The sequence below is a fragment of the Heptranchias perlo genome, chromosome 24, assembly GCF_035084215.1.
Source record: "Heptranchias perlo isolate sHepPer1 chromosome 24, sHepPer1.hap1, whole genome shotgun sequence".
NCBI classification, from domain to species: domain Eukaryota; kingdom Metazoa; phylum Chordata; class Chondrichthyes; order Hexanchiformes; family Hexanchidae; genus Heptranchias; species Heptranchias perlo.
Window position 1 is genome coordinate 5,860,425 of NC_090348.1, and position 20,444 is coordinate 5,880,868.

The following is a 20,444-nucleotide window of genomic DNA, read 5'->3' on the forward strand; positions in this document are numbered from 1 at the left end:
ACTACATGACAACAGTGACTACACTTCAAAAGTACTTTATTGGCTGTAAAGCACTTTAGGACGTCCTGAGGTCGTGGAAGGTGCTGTTATAAGTGCAAGTCTTTTTCTTTTTATTTGCTTACTTTGCACCAGCTCCCAGGCTGTAGTTATTTCAATCCATTAAATGTAGTTTTGTCACAGCATTAATACCTCGAATGCTACAAGTCAGCTTGAATTTGTAAAGGTCTATAAATGTAATGGAGAGGGGAACCTTCCCATCAGTATTGATAATGCAGTGGGCAGTTTCTTTCCTTTCAAAATAACGGATCCCAATTCTCATTTTCTCAGGAAAAATCGCACGAGCAAGTCAAACAGGAGTTGCAGAAAATGTTTGAAAATGCAACCAACGAAGTGAATGAGCTGAAGAGTTCAGTGCAGAAGAAAGAGGAGGTAAGCAACAGCTTGCATTTATATAGAGCCTATAACGTAGCAAAACGCCCAAAGCGCTTCACGGGCGCGATTGTCAAACAAAATTTGACAAATGAGCCGCATAAGGAACTATTAGGACAGGTGACCTAAAGCTTGGTCAAAGAGGTGGGTTTTAAGGAGTGACTTAAAGGAGGAGAGAAAGAGGGGTCGAGAGGCAGAGAGCTTTAGGGGAGGAATTCCAGAGCTTAGGACCTAGGCAGCTGAAGGCAAGGCCGCCAATGGTGGGGCGGTGAAAATCGGGGATGTGCAAGAGGCCAGAATTGAAGGAGCACAGAGATCTCGGAGGATTGTAGGGCTGGAGGAGGTCACAGAGATAGGGAGGGGCGAGGCCATGGAGGGATTTGTAAACTAGGATGAGAATTTGAAATTGGAGGCTTTGCCGGACTGGGAGCCAATGTAGGTCAGTGAGCTCGGGGGTGATGGGAGAATGGGACTTGGTGCGAGTTAGGATACGGGAAACAGAGTTTTGGATGAGGTCAAGTTTACAGAGGATGGGAGACTGGCCAGGAAAGTATTGGAATAGTCAAAGCTAGAGGTAGCAAAGGCATGATGAGAGTTTCAGCAGCAGATGAGCTGAGGCAGGGGTGGAGACAGGCAATGTTACAGAGGTGGAAGTAGACGGTCTTGGTGATGGAGAGGATATGGGGTCGGAAGCTCAGCTCAGGACGCTGAGGTTTCGAATGGTCTTAATCGGCCTCACAGCGGCCAGGGAGAGGGATGGAGTCCATGGCTAGGGAATGGACTTTGTGATGGAGACCAAAAACAATGGCTTCGGTCTTCCCAATAATTTATTTAAAACATGGTTGCACAAGTATCGAGGTGTTGATGGATCTGCAGGAATTTCTTGCGTATTCGTCGGTGACCCTCGAGCTAGGCTGCCAATAATTCGTTGTTTCTTAGGTTTTCACCCAATCGAGAAGCAACTTCACTTGTCGGAGAGTAGGCCCTGCCTGGTTCGGTTTGCATTGTGCCTAGATGTGACGGGAGAGACCTTTTTAGCTGCGGTTATAATGTGAATGATCGGCTTGGTCGGCTAAACAGGAAAACAAGCAAATACTGCGGATGCTGGAAATCTGAAATAAAAAGTGAAAATGCTGGAAATAGTCAGCAAGTGAGGCAGCATCTGTGGAGAGAGGAATAGTTAATGTTTCAGGTCGATGACCTTTTTGTCGGAACTGGAAGTTTGTTAGTTCTGATCACCTAGCATTTTCTGTTTTTATTTTAAATAAACTTTTTGTAAAACTAGAACGAAGTGAATGTACTTTGAATAAGTTGAAATGCTTTGCTGTAATCTTTACTAACTTTTCAGCACTTTCTGTAGTCTGGTTCTGCATCTCAAAAGTGGATATACATGTTCCTTAGTTTTTTAAAATTCTAATTTTGGCTCTAGTCCTGTTTACGGAGCTGTTGGTCTTTTGAAGGACAAGTCTAATTGGTGGTAACTTGATAGGGTACAAATAACATGTACATCGCAGCCGGGGGCCATGGTGGGGGTGTTGACAGAATGGCCAGGATTCTGTGAGTTCACTCAATATCTTGTGGGGATGGGGCGGGGGTTTGGAGAACTTTGGTGAATCCCAATTTCCACATAATCCTGTGTAGTTTAGCAGATTGGGACTTTTGTAAGTGCTGTTTAACATATGTCATTTATTCCTTCTGCGGTCCTAAGCTCATGTATATATTCTCTCGCTTGCTTGCTTGCTTCCCTCCCTCCCTCCCTCCCTCCCTCAAAACCTACACTGCAGTCCGTCCTACACTGTCTCAAAGGACAGACATCCCTCTGTTACTCATGTCATCCTTCTGGTCAATGTGCTGATACAGCAACAGTGAAGAATGTACCAATTTTGACACACTTTTTATTTACAAAGAATTGCACTGAATTTACAGCACAGAAACAGGCCATTCGGCCCAACTGGCCTATGCCTGTGTTTATGCTCCACATGAGCCTCCTCTTCCCGTGCATCCTTAAATGCATCTGTGCTATTCGCCTCAACTACTCTGTGGCAGCGAGTTCCATTTTCTCACCATTCTGTGTAAGGGAATTCCGCCTGAATTCTTTATTTGATCTGTTAGTGACTATCTTACATTTATGCCCCCTTTTTCTGGACTCACCCACAAATGGAAACAATTTCTCCACAACCACCCTGTCGAACCCTTTCATTGTTTTAAAGGCCTCCATCGGGTCTGCTCGTTTCTCGCCTGCTACGGGTGTCGTGGTAATGAATTAACAGTAAGATAAACCCAGTTGGGAGGTTGCACACGATTTTCAGTTAGCGATTCGTTCGTCTTGTTTCAGGTCGAGATGCAGCTGAAAGCGAGCACAGACGGGCTGACAGCCCAAACATTCAGGCTGCAGGAGGGTTTGAAGGAGAGGCAGAAAACTGAGCAGCAACTCCAGTCAAAACTGAGAGAATCGCTGGAATCTCGGGATCAGCAGAAGAAGGAGTACGAGACCCAACTGAAGGAGTTAAAAATGGAACTTTCTCAAAAGGTCTGTCCTTTTGAGACACTTTTTACAAAGTAATATGTTTTTATCATTATTAGGGAAGATTACAGTTCGGTGCTGTACTAATTTTCAAGTGTCTGGGAAACAACCACGTGGACAAGTTCTTAACTTTGCTTGTGACTGGAAAAAATCCCTCTGCACTATTTGAAGAGCAGGGGGAGCTCTCCCCGGTGTCCTGGCCAATATTTATCCCTCAACCAGCATCTTTTTTCAAAAAAACCCAGATTATCTGGCTATTATCACATTGCTGATTGTGGGACCTTGCTGTATGCAAATTCAAAATTACTTAATTGGCTGTAAAGCACTTTGGGATGTCCTGAGGTCATGAAAGGCGCTATATAAATGCAAGTTCTTTTATTTTCATTTCCATTCCTTCCTTTTTCTCTTTCATAGAAATTTACGGTACAGAAGGAGGCCATTCGACCCATCGTGTCTATGCCGGCTTAAAAAAAGAGCTATCCAGCTTAATCCGACTTTCCAGCACTCGGTCCGTAGCCCTGTAGGTTACGGCACTTCAAGTGCACATCCAAGTACTTTTTTAAATGCAATGAGGGTTTCTGCCTCTCCCACCCTTTCAGGCAGTGAGTTCCAGACCCCCACCACCGTCTGGGTGAAAAAAATTCTCCTCAGCTCCCCTCTAATCCTTCTACCAATTACTTTAAATCTATGCCCCCTGGTCACTGACCCCTCTGCTAAGGGAAATAAGTCCTCCCTATCCACTCTATCTAGGCCCCACATAATTTTATACACCTCAACGAAATTACCTCTGCCTCTTTTGAAGAAAACAACCCCAGCCTATCCAATCTTTTCTCATAGCTAAAATTCTCCAGTCCTGGCAACACCCTCGTAAATCTCCTCTGTACCCTCTCTAGTGCGACCACATCTTTCCTGTAATGTGGTGACCAGAACTGTACGCAGTACTCAAGCTGTGGCCTAACCAGTGTTTTACACAGTTCTAGCATAACATCCCTGCTCTTATAGTCTATGCCTCGGCTAATAAAGGAAAGTATCCCGTATGCCTTTTTAACCACCTTATCTACCTGTCCTGCTACCTTCAGGGATCTGTGGACATGCACTCCAAGGTCCCTCACTTCCTCTACACCTCTCAGTATCCTCCCATTTATTGTGTATTCCCTTGCCTTGTTTGCCCTCCCCAAATGCATAACCTCACATTACCTTTATTTTTCTCTCTCTATAATCTGTTAATGGAGCAAAGGTTATAAATTGCCTTGTACTTTGTTTGTATGCAGGCTGACCTGTTACCCAAACTGCAGCAGCAGGTGGCAGCACTGATCGAGCAGCTGGCTGTGAGTAAAGGGAAGCTCTCCGGGCTGCAGAAGGATTACGAAGCCTCTCAAACCAACTTGGCGAAGCTTCAGTCGGATATTTACGGGAAAGAATCGGAACTGTCTTCAACCAGGCACGACCTGAAGGTAAATGAAAGTTATTGTTTTTCCAGGCAGTGGAGGAGTGAGAGGCGCCCCTCCCCCGGCCTGTATATTCCAGTAATTTCATGCTAGCATTGAATAAATTGTAAACTTTATTGTAAATAGGAAGTGTTTACATTCTCTGGAGAGCATGAGGTGCAGATCAGCTAGGATCTGTAACCAGAGGACACAGACTTAAGGTAATTAGCAAAAGAACCTGGAGCGGGGGGGGCAGATGAGAGTTTTTTTATGCAGCGAGTTGTTATGATCTGGAATGCACGGCCTGAAAGGGTGGTGGAAGCAGATTCAGTGGTAACTTTCAAAAGGGAATTGGATAAATACTTGAAAAGGGAAAATTTGTAGGGCTACGGGGAAAGAGCAGGGGAGTAGGACTAATTGGATAGCTCAAAGAGCCGACACGATGGGCCGAATGGCCACCTCCTCTGCTGTAAGATTCTATGACTGGATTGAATGGCCGATTCCTGTCCCTAATAATAGGTTCTGTACAGAAGGGTTTTTTTTTCTCTCTTGCCATTTGGATAAAAATGAAGGGCAGGTTTGTCCTCTGTCTCGCGCGCTGTTAATCTACAGCGGTAACTGGTCCTTTCCGGGAGGCAGAGGGAGTGATGAAAGTGTATTTACCAACAGGCTAAGGAGGAGAAGTTGTTCGTGGCGGAGGAGGAGCTGGTTACCAGCCGAAATCAAGCGAGCAGCAGTAACCAGACGGCCCAGGAACTGAAGCAAGCCAAGGCTGTGCTGGAGAAGGACCTGGCCAGCAGAGAAAGTGACATCAAGGACAAGACGGCGACTTTACTGAAGATGGAGAAAGCGAAGGTAATAGCTTCACTTAATTCCGAAATCAAGACTTGTAACATGAGTATTATTATGCTGCGATACAAAATGCTTCCTCTTCCCCCCCCCCCCCCCCCCACTCTAACTTGGAGATAATTTATTAACTTCTGAGATTAGGGGGGTAATTTTACCCTAACTCACTGGGGTGGGGGGGAATCCTCAGGGATTGGGGTGGAATGGTGCTTTTATACCCTGCCCAATATTACACTCTACTGACCTCGGTGTGGGTGTAAAACCAGGGTTGCACCTGATCCCATCAGTTTCTCGGCGGGCGGATTGGATTAAAATTGCCCACACGGTGATCTCTTCATCCGTAGAATAAACTACATTACACATCACTTCGCTTCATTCTCTGATACGGTACGTGTTTTTTTTTCAAAATATGTTTTTATCAGTCTGGGAGCCATTATTTAAAATATTTCTGTCGCGGTCACGTACCCTGTGTCTACGTAGTCTGTTTGTTCCCACCAGCTTTTGAAGCCCAGTGACTGGCTGAATATCTGAATTATTGAGTGTGGGCGTTCAGCCAAAGTTGTGACCATATCAGTATAAAGATATGAGCTGTGCTCAGCATCCGATCTCTGCTCCGGCCTGCGTTTCTCCTGATATTGGTCAGACCTCTCGTGGGATTGCACCGCCCCCCCCCATGTCGCCATTGGTTTGCGAGAGTCCGTCCCACTGTGTGGGAGCCGGTCACTGACGACCAATGTTGAAGCAGTGTAAAGTTCAGTAATGTTCTCCCCTCCCCCACACCTGGCCCGACTTCCTCTGACCATGGACAGAACACAACGTGTTCACTAGCAGTTTTTAAAAAAAAATCTGAGGTACGCAAGTAATTATTTCCCTGAATAGTTATACAAGTGAGGCTAATATTGGAGTTTTATACATCAAAGATTGTGGTGTGTTTACCTTCTGATTTCATGCTAGTACTTAAAGTTCCAATTAACATCGTTTTTAATGTTTAAAAATTAGAGACTTGCGTTTTTAATTGACACTCACTGCAGTGAACTTTAACCCCCCCTGAAATAATGTCAAGCTATTTTACAATTGTTGGAGATAAAATATTTTTGAAGCCCTGGTAATGTCGAGGGTTCATCGGAGGAAGTGACTCGATTTGCCAGATCTATTTTAAAATCTAGACTTTGCCCCCTCCCTAAAAGGCTTTGAAAGAAGAGGAATTAGCAAAAGAAAAACTCAGAAATGACGAGCTTCAAGGGGCCAAGAAGACTCTGGAGGAACAACTGAATAAACTTACTGAGGACGCGAACGTCTGCAAACAGGAATTAGAGAAGGTGAGTTGTACATTGTACAATTAAAAGGGCATTTTAAAACCTGACATTTAGCCACTAAAAGTCAATCTATTTTGAGGGTTTTTTTGGTGATCGGGCGAACTAGAGGGGCTAATTTTAGAATGAGCTGGATTTGAATTTAATCGGTCAACCAATTATGTCCCGGGATGTTGCAAGCCCGAAGTTGACTACCTGAACCATTTTACTGCACTCGCTGTATTATGGGATATCTGGACAACCAACGAGAGAGTTCTGTTGATGGTGGAACCTCCTTCTGCTTTCTGTGTATCAGCTTTTAAAATCCCCCTTTAACCCACCTCTGTTTTGAGATGTAGGATTGTGGGATGATTTTTTTTTACCAGTCTATTTGGACTCTTAACTCAGCCCTCGCCGGAGGAAATAGTTTCTCTTTATCTACCCTATCAAATCCTTTTATCACCTCAATCAGATCACCCCTCAATCTTGTAAACTCAAGGGAATACAAGCCAAGTTTATACAATCGGTCCTCCTAATTTAACCCTCTGAGCCCCGGTATCGTTCTGGTGAATCTGCACTGCTCCCTCTCCAAGGCCAATATATCCTTCCTGAGGTGCGGTGCCCAAAACTGAACGCAGTTCTCCAGATGTAGTCTGACCAAGGCCCTGTACAACTGAAGCATCACTTCCTCCCCTTTGAATTCCAGCTCCCTTGAGATAAAGTCCAACGCTCCATTAGTCTTTTTGATTACTTTTTGTACCTGTCTACTAGATTTTAGTGATTTGTGCACTTGGGCCCCTAAACCTCTTTGTTCCTCCACAGTTCCTAGTTTTTAACCATTTAGAAAATACTCTGATTTACCTTTACTGGGGTCGAAAGTGGATGATCTCTCATTTGCCCACATTCAACTCCATTTGCCATAGTTTTGCCCACTCACTTAATCTGTCCATGCCCCTCTGCATCTTCCTCTTCCCATATGGACTATTTACTGTCCCTCCTAACTTAGTGTCATCTGCAAACTCTCTCTCCCTTCATCCAGGCCATTAATAAACATGGTGAAACGTTGAGGCCCCAGAACAGATTCCTGGGGAATACCACTTGTCACATCCCACCAATCAGAGAATGTTCCCTTTATCCCCAATTTCCAGCCCAAGTCAGAAGGCTACCTCTAACATATTGGCTGAGTTGGAAACAGTTCTCTCCTGAACATCCAATGGGTTAGTTTTTTTAAATCTAACAAAGCACTAAAAATGGATGCACAGCTCTCCGGAATTCCATCCCGAAACCTCTCCGCCTCCTGCTCCACCTTTTTACGGTCCTCCTTAAAACCCACCTCTTTGACCAAGCTTTTGGTCCCCCCCCTCCGAATATCTCCTCCTTCCTTCGATGACTCCTCTGTGAAGCGCCTCTGCCACGTAAACACAAGTAAATTGTTGAATGGTTTTGAGTGCCCGCCCACTGGACAACTGATGGTGTGACTGTGGTCGGCAGGAGTTGACGGGGCTGAAAGAGGCCAAGCAGTTGCTGATTCAGCAGAAACTGGAGCTTCAGGGTAAAGCGGAGAGCATGAAGTCAGTACTGGAGCAGGAGAGGAGTGACCACCGGCTCACCAAAAGTAAAATCGATGAGGCACAGGGAAACCTGAAGAAACACCGCACGGAATTAGAAGCCAAACTGGTTAGTAGCCTAATATTAAAAACCTAAAAAGAGATTTAAGGCGTCGGCTCCATAACTGTATAAATTAGCGAGAGTTTCTTTGGCAGTACTGATGGATAATTGCATTTCCACCTGTCTTCAGCGGAAGGAGTAAGTCTGACTCCTAAGGCGCTGTCATAGCTCATCACTCCAAAACTACAGGCCCTGAACAGCGTTCTTTACACCAATGTCAGCCGTGGCTCAGTGGGTAGCACTCTTTCCTGAGTCAGAAGGTTGTGTGTTCAAGAACCACTCCAGAGACCTGAGCACATAATCTAGGCTAACACTCCCAGTGTAGTACTGAGGGAGTGCTGCTGTATCAGAGGTGCTGTCTTTTGGATGAGGCTTTAAACTGAGGCTCTGTCTGCCCTCTTGCGTGGACGTAAAAGATCCAACAGCACTATTTCATAGTGGAGCAGGGACGTTCTCCCCGGTGTCCTGGCCAATATTTTATCTGTCAACCAACATCACTGAAACAGATTATCTGATCATTATCACATTACTGTTTGTGGGACCTTGCTGTGTGCAAATTGGCTGCCATGTCCTTTCTTACTCTTTTTTTTCTTCCATTGCGAACTTGGGGCGGGTTGTCAGATCTGGTCTCTCCCACACTACAGTGCGGGATGAACAGGGGTCGTGACGTAAGCTTATCTGATTTGACCCCTCACATGAGTCCTTGTTTTAATTGAGGTCCCCCTTAATACTGAAGGGGGAAGGAGATTATTTGGGTTTGGATTGCCTGTACACATTGCTATGCAAGTAATACGTTCAATTTTCCCCTTTCAATTTGGGCCATCCTATTAAAAACTTGAGCTACGCTTGGGACTAATGACTAGATAAGTACATGAGGGAGAAAGGAAAAGGAGGATATGCAGATAGGGTGAGATGAAGAGGGGAGGGAGAAGGATCGTGTGGAGCATAAACACGGCATAGACCAGTCGGGCCGAATGGCCTGTTTCTGTGCTGTAAATTCTATGTAATACACTGATTATATTGGTTTTTTTCGCGGTGAGGGAGGGAGATTGAATGTAGAGAAGTTCTATTGTGTTGAGCACGATGATGTTGACGTGCCTGAGCTTCCCTTATGGTTGCTTCGATACAGCAGTGTGAGCTGAAGGACAAGGCAGCACAAAGCAAGCAGCACGAAGAGACCGAGATAAAGCTCAACATGCAGATCACGGCACTGAACGAAAACATGGCCACACTGAAGAAGGAGTGGCAGAGCAGTCAGCGGAGGGTCAGCGAGCTGGAGAAACAGACAGACGACCTCCGCGGGGAGATCGCCGTCTTAGAAGCCACCGTGCAGCACAACCAGGAGGAGAGGAGAGCTCTCTTGGAAAGGTGCGTCTGCGGTTACTCTCTGCAATCTCTCTTCGGTTTGACGTCGTGCCGCGTTCCCTCAGTGCGTCCAGCCCAAGACCGTTGACTTATTACCTCAGTAATTTGCCGCTTTTGAGTCCTTCCACCAGTTAGTCAGTGTCCAAACATGAGGCGCTGGGGAAAACGGGCATGGCTTCAGTGTGGTTCAGTGGGTCGCACTCTCGCCTCTGAGACAGAAGGTTGTGGGTTCAAGTCCCACTCCAGAGACTTGAGCCCATAATCCAGGCTGACATTTCGACGCAGTACCAAGGGAGTGCTGCACTGTCGGAGGAGCCGTCTTTTGGGTGAGATGTTAAACCCTGTCAGGTGGGACGTAAAAGATGCCATGGCACTATTTTGAAGTAGTGCATGGGAGCTTTCCATGGTGTCTTGGCCCACATTTATCCCTCAACCAATATCACTAAAACAGAATATCTGGTCATTATCTCATCGCTGTTTGTGGGACCTTGCTGTGTGTAAATTGGTAGCTGCCTTTCCTACATTACAACAGTGACTACACTTTAAAAGTACTTCATTGGCTGTAAAGTGCTTTGGGATGTCCTGAGGTCATGATTTGTGCTATAGAAATGCAAGTTCTTCATTATGTAAATGTTGATGCAGCATTTTATTGGCTTAAAAGCACTTTGATTTTTCAACCAACTTGGTAATTGGCTTCCTCTTGTCAAGACTTGATTTGTTTTTGAAAATGGAATGCATGTAGATTGGGATCGGTAGGAGACTCGGCAATTAACCCCTTCAGGCCTCCACCCAACCCTTCCTCCCCTTCGCAGTCTGGTGTTACACCTCAACTACTGTCCTATTAACCAGTCCAGTCTCATGTTTGCCTCTGGATTCCCGTGAAGTGTAGTTTCATTAGAAATTATTAGTGTTGGACTTTGTTAAAACAGTGACTAAATGTAACATCTTTGTTCTTTTTGCTTAGGTAAAGTTACTTGGTTTACAAGTTGTACAAGAGTGCAGACATATTATGCTTTGCATTTTCTAAAAGGAAGAATCATCATTTGTAGTGGCTCGAAGTTCAGCATCTGTCTTGTTGCCATTTGTTTTTTTTACACTGAGATTAAGTCTGCCTCCTCCCCCACCCCCGACCCCAGGCTTTGCACTGACGAGAACCAAAGGGAACTGTTGGGAGGGAGCCTTTTCTTGGTCTCTGCTTATTCTGCAGTGCAACATGCACACTGAAGTGTTCAGGAGCATCATCAGGATCACAACCTACCTGGGGATCAGGAAGGCCATTTGGCCCATCTTAAGCCACCCATCCAGAAACGCCCCCCACCCACCCCCAAATTGCTACATCTGATTGTTTATTAAATGACTCCAGGGTTTTTGCTCCACCTGCCCTTAGTCCATTCCAAGTGTTGACCACTCTCTGAATGAAGGACCATCTCCTGCTGTGCCTTTTACTAGTATGTCCCTTGTCTTTCTCTTTTTTGGAGTAGTATTCCGGATTATCGTACCATTTACTTTCTTGAATATCTCTACAATCACACCTCTCGGACGCCTCCTTTCCAGGCTGATGAGCCCGTGTCTTGTAAACCAGACCCCTGACATTGGGGAGCAGCCTCATGGCTCCTCTCTGCACTGTCTCCAGTGTTTGAATGTCTCCATTGTGCCTTGGTGACGGAACTGGTCAGAGTACTCAAGATGCTATCGGAACACAATGGGACACTGTACTCAAGATGGATGTGACCAGAAGTGGACACAGTACACAAGATGCGATGTGACCAATGCACTGTACAGTTTAATCACAACTTTTGCTGAGTTGTACTCTACTGTTTTGGCTCTATGTACCTTAATATTCCACTGGCTACAGTTGGTTCCTGCTCTGCATTGCTTGTACATGTTGAGTGTTAAATCCAATAAGGAATTCAGAAGAAACTTCTTTGCTCGGTGGTGAGAATATAGAACTCACTGCCACAAGGAGTAATTGAGGCGAATAACAATACATTTAAGGGGAATCTAGGTAAACACATGAGGGAGAAAGGAATAGAAGGATCTGCTGATAGGGTTAGATGAAGAGGGGCAGGAGGAGGCTTGTGTGGAGCATAAACACTGGCATGGACCGAATGGCTGTTTCTGTGCTGTAAATGCTACGTAACACACCTAGATCTCTCAACTTCATCCTTAGCTATTTCAGCATAATTCATGGAGTACGTATGTCTCCCATTTTTTTCCCATTCTATGTGCAATGCTCTGCTTTAAATTTTATCTGCCATTGTTCAGTCCACTCATATTTTGTTTAACTCAATCTGTAATCTCTGTGCTGCCTTTTTCGATTCCACGGCCCTTTCCCAGTTGGTATTGTCTGCAAATGTAACCAATTTGCATTTAGGTTCTGAATCCAAACTAATGATGTAAACTAGAAACGGCAGTGGTCTCAACACCAAGCCCTGGGGCATCCCACTCTGTACTGTCCTGACCCGGACATAACCCCTCTAACCTGTGCCTATTGTTTGTTATCCTTCAGCCAATTTCTCATCCATACCCAGGTTTGTCCCCTGAATCTCCACAGCATTGAGTTGCATTAGTGACCGTTGGTATTGAACGTTATCAGATTTAAGTAGGCAGCATTGTAGGGTTTACCACAGTCAACTTGGGTTGTTACTTCCTCAAAGAGACCAAGGAGATTGGTCAGGCCAGAGGTTCCCCTTCTAAAGCTACGTTGACTGCCATTCACACGGTTGTTGTTGTACAGAAGATCGTTCTCCTAACAATTGATCCCATTAGTACAGGAAGACTACCTTTTTCCCTCCTGCCCCCTTTCCAGGTAAGTGGCTGCTCTCCGCATGCAGCTGAGGCAAAGTGGCAGAGATTGGGAATGAAGCTGGTTGGCACATCGTGGGCACTGCTGGGCGTTATCATGGCCTCTCTTCCCTCCCCCCCCCCCTCGTTCTTGACGTGGTTAATGTGTGGCACAAGTTGAGACTTGTGAGCGGACTTCTCTTTTCTCATTGGTGTAGTCACACTTCTGCCCATCGCACGTGGTCTTCATTGTGAACGAGATCCAAACCAGCTTCATCCTCTTGAGGACCAGGAGCAGTATTGAGTGTTGTCTCCTAGTGGTCTTCGTGGTTGGATCCGTATGGAAAAGCTTTTTCATTGAACCATACAGCACAGAAGGAGGCCATTCGGCCCAATGTGCCTGTGCTGGCTCGTCATCGGTGAGTAATTTGCTTTGGTGCCGCATGCATGCACAGAGTTTCAGCCCGTTGCCGTAGCAATGAACTGTAGCATGGGATGGGTTCTTCACACACAAGGAATTCTCGATCTCAGCCCAGTCACTGGGGGAGGTGACGGTTTAGGCACCAAGTTGCTCGCTCAAGATGCGGGAGGAAAGCTCAGACATGACTGAGCTTGCTGCCGAGCAGTATTGAAGTACAGAGAGGGAGTCTCCCTTCAACTTTATATGTCAGATGTGTAGGTGGGGATGTTTTTTTTTCTTAAAAGGGGAAGTGGGGTGGGGGGGTGGAGACACTGAAGCTCGATATTTAAAAGGGCACTGTCTCCATTTGGGGATGGAGTATTTGGCAAGCCATTTTATTTCTGGAAAAACAAGGTTCGTTATTTTTCTTGCATTTGCAAGACAATGTCTCCAGTGTGACAAGCGGAAGTTTGGCAGACACTTCCTCATTGGAGCTGATGTCCCTTCATATATTGTAGAGTCTTTTAGGCTTCTTTTAAACTGTTGCCCTTGTCAATTAGGTGCCTCATGAGTGAAGGAGAAATGGAAAAGATCCAGGGAAAGGTGATGGATCTGAGACGGAAGCTGGACGATACGACAGCTGCTATGCAGGAGTTGGGGAGAGAGAACCAGGCTCTGCAGGTAACCGGACATTGAACTGATGAGTCTAATTGGTGACTCCATCTGTTGCTGAGACTGACTTCAGATCGTGCGGTCTCCTCTCCTGGTACTGCCGTTTGTGGTGATACAGCCCAGAGTCTGGAGCCGGGGGCCAGCCCGAGTCCGGCAGACAGCAGCACCAGACTCCCTGATGGAAGACGTCACGCTCCAATCCACTTGGCTTCAGAGCCAGTTCGGACCTTAACACCTGCTTTACAATAAACGGGTTTAGCGTTAGTGCCACTTCACGTCAGCGTTAAACGCCCATCTGCCCAGTCTTTGGCCCTCCATTCACCACAACACTTCAGTTATCGGTTTGCTTGATCGCCGCCACCTTTTGATGCCCTTGTCCCCAGCACAACCTTTACACTTCCCCCAACCCAGTCCTCCCCCCAGCACTCCCTCAGTACTGCACTGGAGTGTCAGCCTGGATTATGTGCTCAAGTCTCGAGCGGGATTTGAACCCACAACCTTCAGACTCTGAGGCGAGAGTGCTACCCACTGAGCCAAGGCCGACACCTTAAGAACTCCACTATATTAATTCAGTAAAGCACTAGTGAGCTTCCTGGTGTTGGTCCAGTGGGGAGTGGCCTGACTGGGGATGGGAGAAAAGTCCCAGCTCCCAGTGATGAGCCTAACTCACCGGGTCCCATCACCAAGCCAGGCAGGCCGGTCAATTGATAGCAGCTTTGGCTATCCGCAACCCAACTTTCTCAACCATCAAAATGGCAAGCTCACGGCAGTGATACAAGCCGATCTAAACAAGGCTCAAAGTGAACAGTTGCGGGAGTTATCTGATGGAATGTACAGCGACCTAATTTATCTGTTGCGCCATTTCTATGAAGAAAACAAAATGACGGTCTCCTTTTTGTTTTGGTAGATTAAACACACACAAGCACTAAATAGGAAGTGGACTGATGATACTGAGGTGATGAATTGTATGTCCTGTGGAAAGGGATTCTCAGTCACCGTAAGAAAGGTACGTTGCTGCTGAATGGAACCCCTTCACCCGTAGCACCCCGTCCGAGTTCATTGCTTCGAACTACAAACCCACCTACTGTATGGGGCACTTCACAAAAATTCGAAATATTTGACAGCAATGAAGACAATTTAATGAGATCAAAAGCAAAATCCTGCGGGTGCTGGAAATCTGAGAGAGAGAGAATGCCGGAAACAGGTCAGGCAGCATCTGTGGAGAGAGAAAAGGTTGACGTTTCAGGTCAATGACCTTTCATCAGTTTATTTTATTAGTAGTTTAAGCATGTTCTTTTGAAAGTGTTTTGTTTGAATCTGATTTTCACTTGAGACGCCCGTTAATATTAATAGAACAAGGTGACAGACTAATGCGCTGCACAATCATAGGAACAATGTCTTGTTCAGAGGTTCAAATAGATGGTTGTCTTCTCAATACCATAGAGGGTACAGCACAGGAGGAGGCCACTCGGCCCATCATGCCTGTGCCAGCTCTTTGAAAGAGCCACCCAAATAGGCCGATTCCCCTGCTCTTTCCGCATAGCCCTGCAAATTTTTTTGATCGGGAAATACGTAGGATGTTTTTCAGTGGCCTGTTCAATAGAGATGACGACAAGATCTGGATTGGAATTCTCCTTTTACTTCTGAAATACCCTTTGTACATTTAAATAATCTCTTCCTCGTTGTAATGATTCTTCTCAAACATTTTGAGAGTTTAGCACTCGCTGTTACAGGTGAGTGTTCCAAAATATATTATTGTAGAGGGTACAGCACAGGAGGAGGCCAATCAGCCCCTCAAGCCTGTTCTGTCATCCAATTAGATCATGGCTGATTGTATATCTTAACTTCATCTACCTGCCTTGGTCTATAACCCTTAATACCCTTACCCAACAAAAATCAGTCGATCTCAATCCATGGTTGCTCTTTCGTTAATTTGTCCTGTTCTGTGGCTCCATCACTTGCAGGTTCTGGACACTCTGTTGGCTAGTTTAAGGATTAGCTCATCCGCCTTGAGGGGCATGAGGGTTCTGTGCCTCTTCTCCCCTCCCCCCCTCCCCCCCTCCCCCCCTCCCCCACACCGCCCCGCTCCCCCCTCGTGGGGACCGGTTAACTTAACTGCTGCCCGGCCCCTGGTATCGACCAATCACAGGCAGGTCCATCATTGGGGTAATAGGTTTAACACCTCCCCTGCAATTCTCTTTACTTAAGCTGACTGACATAGGAATTGCTAGACGAGAACAGACCAGGGTCCATCTAGTTCACTTTCTACCATCCCGGTAGTCACATGATACAATAACTGAGTTGTTGGTTAATCATTGCAATCAATCTCTATCATTGAGTCTACAACATGAGGTGAGGAAAACTCCAGTGGGGGAGAGCTTTTAGAACAATAGGCCCAAAGTCACCTGTTCCTCCCGAGCCTGTTACACTCACCACACGTCATGTCTTAAATTACCCAAATACTGCATACCAAAATATTATTTTCTGAATATTTCCTCTATTAAATATCAGATTTTCAGCATTTGCAGTTTTCCCCTTTCTCTTGCTCCAAAATATTAACCGATTTCAATTGGGGAGTAGACGTCGACTGCCCCAGATAATGAATTTCCCACTTGCACGGCTCCTCATAGCTTTGTTTGCCCAGGACTTTGTGTCTATCTCGTTGTATGATGGATGTTGGATGAGGGAATAATGTTAGTCTCCTGCTCTTTTGTATAATTCCATGGGATCTTTTACATCCACCTTAAGAGGGCAGGCAGATGGAGCTTCACTTTAATGTCTTGTATGAAAGATGGCACCTCTGACTGTGCAGCACTCCCTCAGTGCTGCACTGGAATGTTAGGCTGGATTATGGGCTCAAGTCTCTGGAGTGGGGCTTGAACCCACAACCACGGCTGACCCCTAATCCTTGTTTTCCCAAACATGTTGCTATAAGAGCCATACGAAATAGGAGTCTGCCATTCAGCCCCTCAAGCCTGCTTTGCCATCAGTAAGATCATGGCTGACCTTCGACCTCAACTCCACTTTCCTGCCCAATCCCTATATCCCTTGATTCCCTTAGTGTCCAAAAATCTATCGATCTCAGTCTTGAATATACTCAATTACTCAGCATCCACAGCCCTCGGGTGGAGAATTCCAAAGATTCACAACCCTCTGAGTGAAGAAATTTCTCCTCATCTCAGTCTTAAATGCTGACCCCTTATCCTGCGACTGTGCCCTCTAGTTCTGGACTCTCCAGCCAGGGGAAACAGCCTCTCAGCATCTACCCTGTCAAGTCCTTTCAGAACCCTATATGTTTCAATGAGATCACTTCTCATTCTTCTAAACTTCAAAGAATATAGGCCCATTCTAATCAATCTCTCCTCAGGGCAATGCTCTAATCCCAGGAATCAATCTGGTGAACCTTGCTTGCACTGCCTCTAAGGCAAATATATCCTTCCTTAAGTAAGGAGACCAAAACTGTACACATTACTCCAGGTGAGGTCTCACAAGCCCTGTACAATTGCAGCAAGACTTCTTTACTCTTGTATTCCAACCCTCTTGCAATAAAGGCCAACATGCCATTTGCCTTCCTAATTGCTTGCTGTACTTCCATGCTAACTTTGTGTTTAGTGTACAAGGACACCCAAATCCCTGTGAACACCAACGTTTAATAGTTTCTCACCCTTTGCTATCTTTGCTTTGTGGTTCGTTGCAAAACTGGTTTTCTTCTCAGTGGAAACGAGCATTTGAATGATAGTCAGCGAGAGCTTGAAGTTCTTGTAACTGGCAACCCAACTGCTGAGTATTTGCCGGGCCTGTGGTGGTGCTGTGTGCAGTGTGTGAGAGCACTGGTAATGTTTGAGCTATCATTGTTCGAATTCTGTTCTGTTAGGTAATGGCATCGAGGGAAATAGAGTTGAGGTACAGATTAGCCGTGATCTAATTGAATGGCGGAACAGGCTCGATGGGCTGAATGGCCTGCTCCTATTCCTAACCCTTCCAACCTCCTGCTGCCATGTTTCCCTACACTTCAAAAGAACTTCATTGAGTGTAAAGCTCTTTGGGATGTCCTGAGGATGTGAAGGGTGCTATATAAATGCAAGTTTTAACCCTATAATAATTGCAGTTTGCACTTCACCCACTGCAGGTCTGGCCTAAGTAACAGGTCAGAGGTGAAAATCTAGATGTTATCATTTACTTGTTCAGTTAACGCCCCGATTCTTGTCCTTCGCAGCATCACTGTAGACACTGCGGGAACATTTTCTGTGCCGAGTGTTCTTCGAGGAATGCCTTCACCCCCTCCTCGAAGAAGCCAGTCCGAGTCTGCGAGACATGTTTCGATGAACTGCAGGGATGAGTTGCCCTGGAACTTTGCCTTGAACCGGGAACCTATAACCATTCTTCTTGTATTCACACACACATTTTGTATTTTAAAAGAAGACTACTGTATGTTGAAGGTGTAATAATTCATGGCCACGGTAATTAGTCACTGTCAGTTGGGAGCCGATTGACGTGCTCAGCAGCTAACACCCAACATCTGCATCAGCCGAGCTTCTTGATTCAGTTTCACACCATTAGAAACGGAAGTTTCTGGAATTGATGAAACATTAGGCTCCAGTAAAGCATCAGATAGGATTCCTTGCCTGTTGCAGAACCCACCCAATTTTAACCTGCTGATTTCAGCAGGAATGGAAATCGGACAGGTTCTGTAACGGGCAGCCTATCTCCGTTATCTCCCTAAAGTCCAACTCCTTTTATTGCCTTTACTGGACCGAAGAACATTAACAAAAACAACCAAAAAAGGGAACCATTGGTATTTTTCACTGTGCTGAGATATATCTGAGACACACCCATCTTGGATGCTAAGGCAGCCTTTTAGAGCCTTGTCAAGTTTCGAGTGAAGCACTTTGGTTTCATTCTCCATGAATTCCCATTGGGTTCCTTCTGAAACTGAGCATTGCTTTAAAAAAAAAAACCTTCATCAGCTTTCGCTGTGCAGAAGGAAGAGTGAGTCTTTAATTGCTAATATCTAGCAAATATCATCTCAGTTCAGCCAAGCTGCTTTGTGGAATTATTACAGCTAGGTGCTTGCGTAAAGATGTTCTTAAAACTATTGATGCCAATTGGCTTTTAGTAGTTAATATTCCTCCTTTTTGTAGTTCGTTTTCTCGTTCACTGCTCTCCAGTTACCTGCAAATAGTCAATCAATGCCAGTGACTAAAGCAAAGACTTGGGGGAGGCAGACATGCACTGTGAAGTGTTCGCCTGCATTCTGCCAACAAATGTGTGTTTTTAAAAATAAAAATATAAAAAAATCAATAACTGCGCCCCCACCCGCTTGAATTTGGTCAGGTTGGAGACAAGCTCGTGCAGATGGGTCCCGTGAGTCGCTCGACTGGTTGGGGCTGTCCTTGTGGTGTCTCCCAAGCTGAGACTTGCCAGATATGTGACTGAATAGAACCAGACGCTGCTGTGTCCTGATCACCGATCCCAGCGCTGATTGGCGTGCGCTAAACGCTTCACGTTAGCCGCCGTACAGCGGGTTAGAATGTGCGCGGGAACGACCGTCCCTTCCGTGCTCCAACCCTCCACCTCTTCACTGCACCACCAAGATCGAATGTCCAGTGCAAGGGCTCTTGTGGGTGTGGATCGGCCTCCTGCTCTATGGCAACATGGCCTGCACACATTCATTAATCCAATTATTTTGTTTACTAACTAGTAAATCCCTCTTCCCCCACCCCCCCAGCAATGAGGGGGGGGAGTTTCACAACCTCATCAGAACAAGTGGCCAAAATAAAACTCTGCTAAATTCACATGACACTCCCACAGGGGTAGTGCGTGTGACAAGACCGTGAGTCAGATTGCTGCACACCGTCCAAATATTGCAGCCACTCACTGGTTGTTAGCCAATTCCTTCATTACCAAACTCTTCCAACGGTGGGTGTGAGCTGGAAAGGTATGTTGTATCGATCATGCTGGCGTTTGATGGTGAGAAGCAAGGAGCTGATATTCTTGGTTCTGATGGTGCCTGCATGAAACGTCAGTAACGGAAATTAGTTGCTTTCATGCTTATTGTTAAAACAAAAATGATGTGAATAATAGACAATTGTGTACAAAAATTGTATTAACTTCCGTATTATCATGTGAACCCGTGTATAGATATTCAAAGATTTAATTCTCGATGCTGGATGAAGATCATGTAATCTGTTTATAGTAAAAATGATGTTAATTTGAACAGTGATGATACTTCCACAATTAAATTTATTGTTTAGTAAAACAGCATTCCTAGTTAAAGTTTTTTTTTTAAATGCAGAGGAATTAAAACCATCTTTTGGACAGGATTTTATCATCTTGCAGTTTGTTATAGTCATGTAGTGTGTATTATGTTATACAGGTCTTATTACATGTGCCCTACACACCATTTGAACTTGGCAGAATCTTTTCTTCAAATAATCATAAGTGCAATAGTGAAACAATATATAAATTATTCACAGTAACTCATCGACCTCTTATAGCGACGAATGCGGGGAGTCCAGATCTAAGTGGACATATATCGCCGTTCCTTCATTGTCGCCGGGTCAAATTCCTGGAACTCCCTCCCTATCAGCACTGTGGGAGAACCTTCACCACACGGACTGCAGTGGTTCAAGTCGAAGGGGCCATTAGGGATACTCAACATCGTTTCTGGAAAAGAAGGTCGTGTCTTACAAACTTGCTTGAGTTTTTTGATCAAGTTACTAGGCTAGTGGGTGAGGGTAATCCAGTTGACATTGTCTACCTGGATTTTCAGAAGGCCTTTGATAAGGTATCTTACACTAGGTTACTCCACAAGGGAGTCTCGTATCAGTGGGAATTTGATACACTGGATTAAGAATGGTTTCAAACCACTTAGTCAAAAAGTTGTGGAGCAGACTGGAGGCCGGTCACTAGTGGTGTCCCCAGGCATCAGTGTTGGCCCTGTTACTTTGTATTGTTTTGATCAATGAACTGGATAATGGAGTTGGGAATGTGGTCAATAAGTTTGCAGACAGTACAAAAATTTGTGCCAGTGTTGA

General features: G+C 45.4%; 1 protein-coding gene across 3 annotated transcripts in view; it reads left to right on the forward strand.

The window, feature by feature from the left end:
• Nucleotides 1-19,668, forward strand: part of eea1 (early endosome antigen 1) — a 78,327-nt gene extending 58,659 nt beyond the window's left edge. For all 3 annotated transcript variants that reach the window (XM_068004666.1, XM_068004668.1, XM_068004667.1), the window contains 10 exons: nt 328-429; nt 2,765-2,959; nt 4,225-4,407; nt 5,050-5,235; nt 6,414-6,545; nt 8,010-8,195; nt 9,316-9,554; nt 13,296-13,416; nt 14,315-14,413; nt 17,624-19,668. In XM_068004666.1, coding sequence (XP_067860767.1) covers nt 328-429; nt 2,765-2,959; nt 4,225-4,407; nt 5,050-5,235; nt 6,414-6,545; nt 8,010-8,195; nt 9,316-9,554; nt 13,296-13,416; nt 14,315-14,413; nt 17,624-17,746 — 1,566 coding nt within the window. In that variant the 3' untranslated portion in view covers nt 17,747-19,668. The remainder of the gene's footprint in view (nt 1-327; nt 430-2,764; nt 2,960-4,224; nt 4,408-5,049; nt 5,236-6,413; nt 6,546-8,009; nt 8,196-9,315; nt 9,555-13,295; nt 13,417-14,314; nt 14,414-17,623) is intronic.
• The last annotated feature ends 776 nt before the right edge of the window (nt 19,669-20,444 follow it).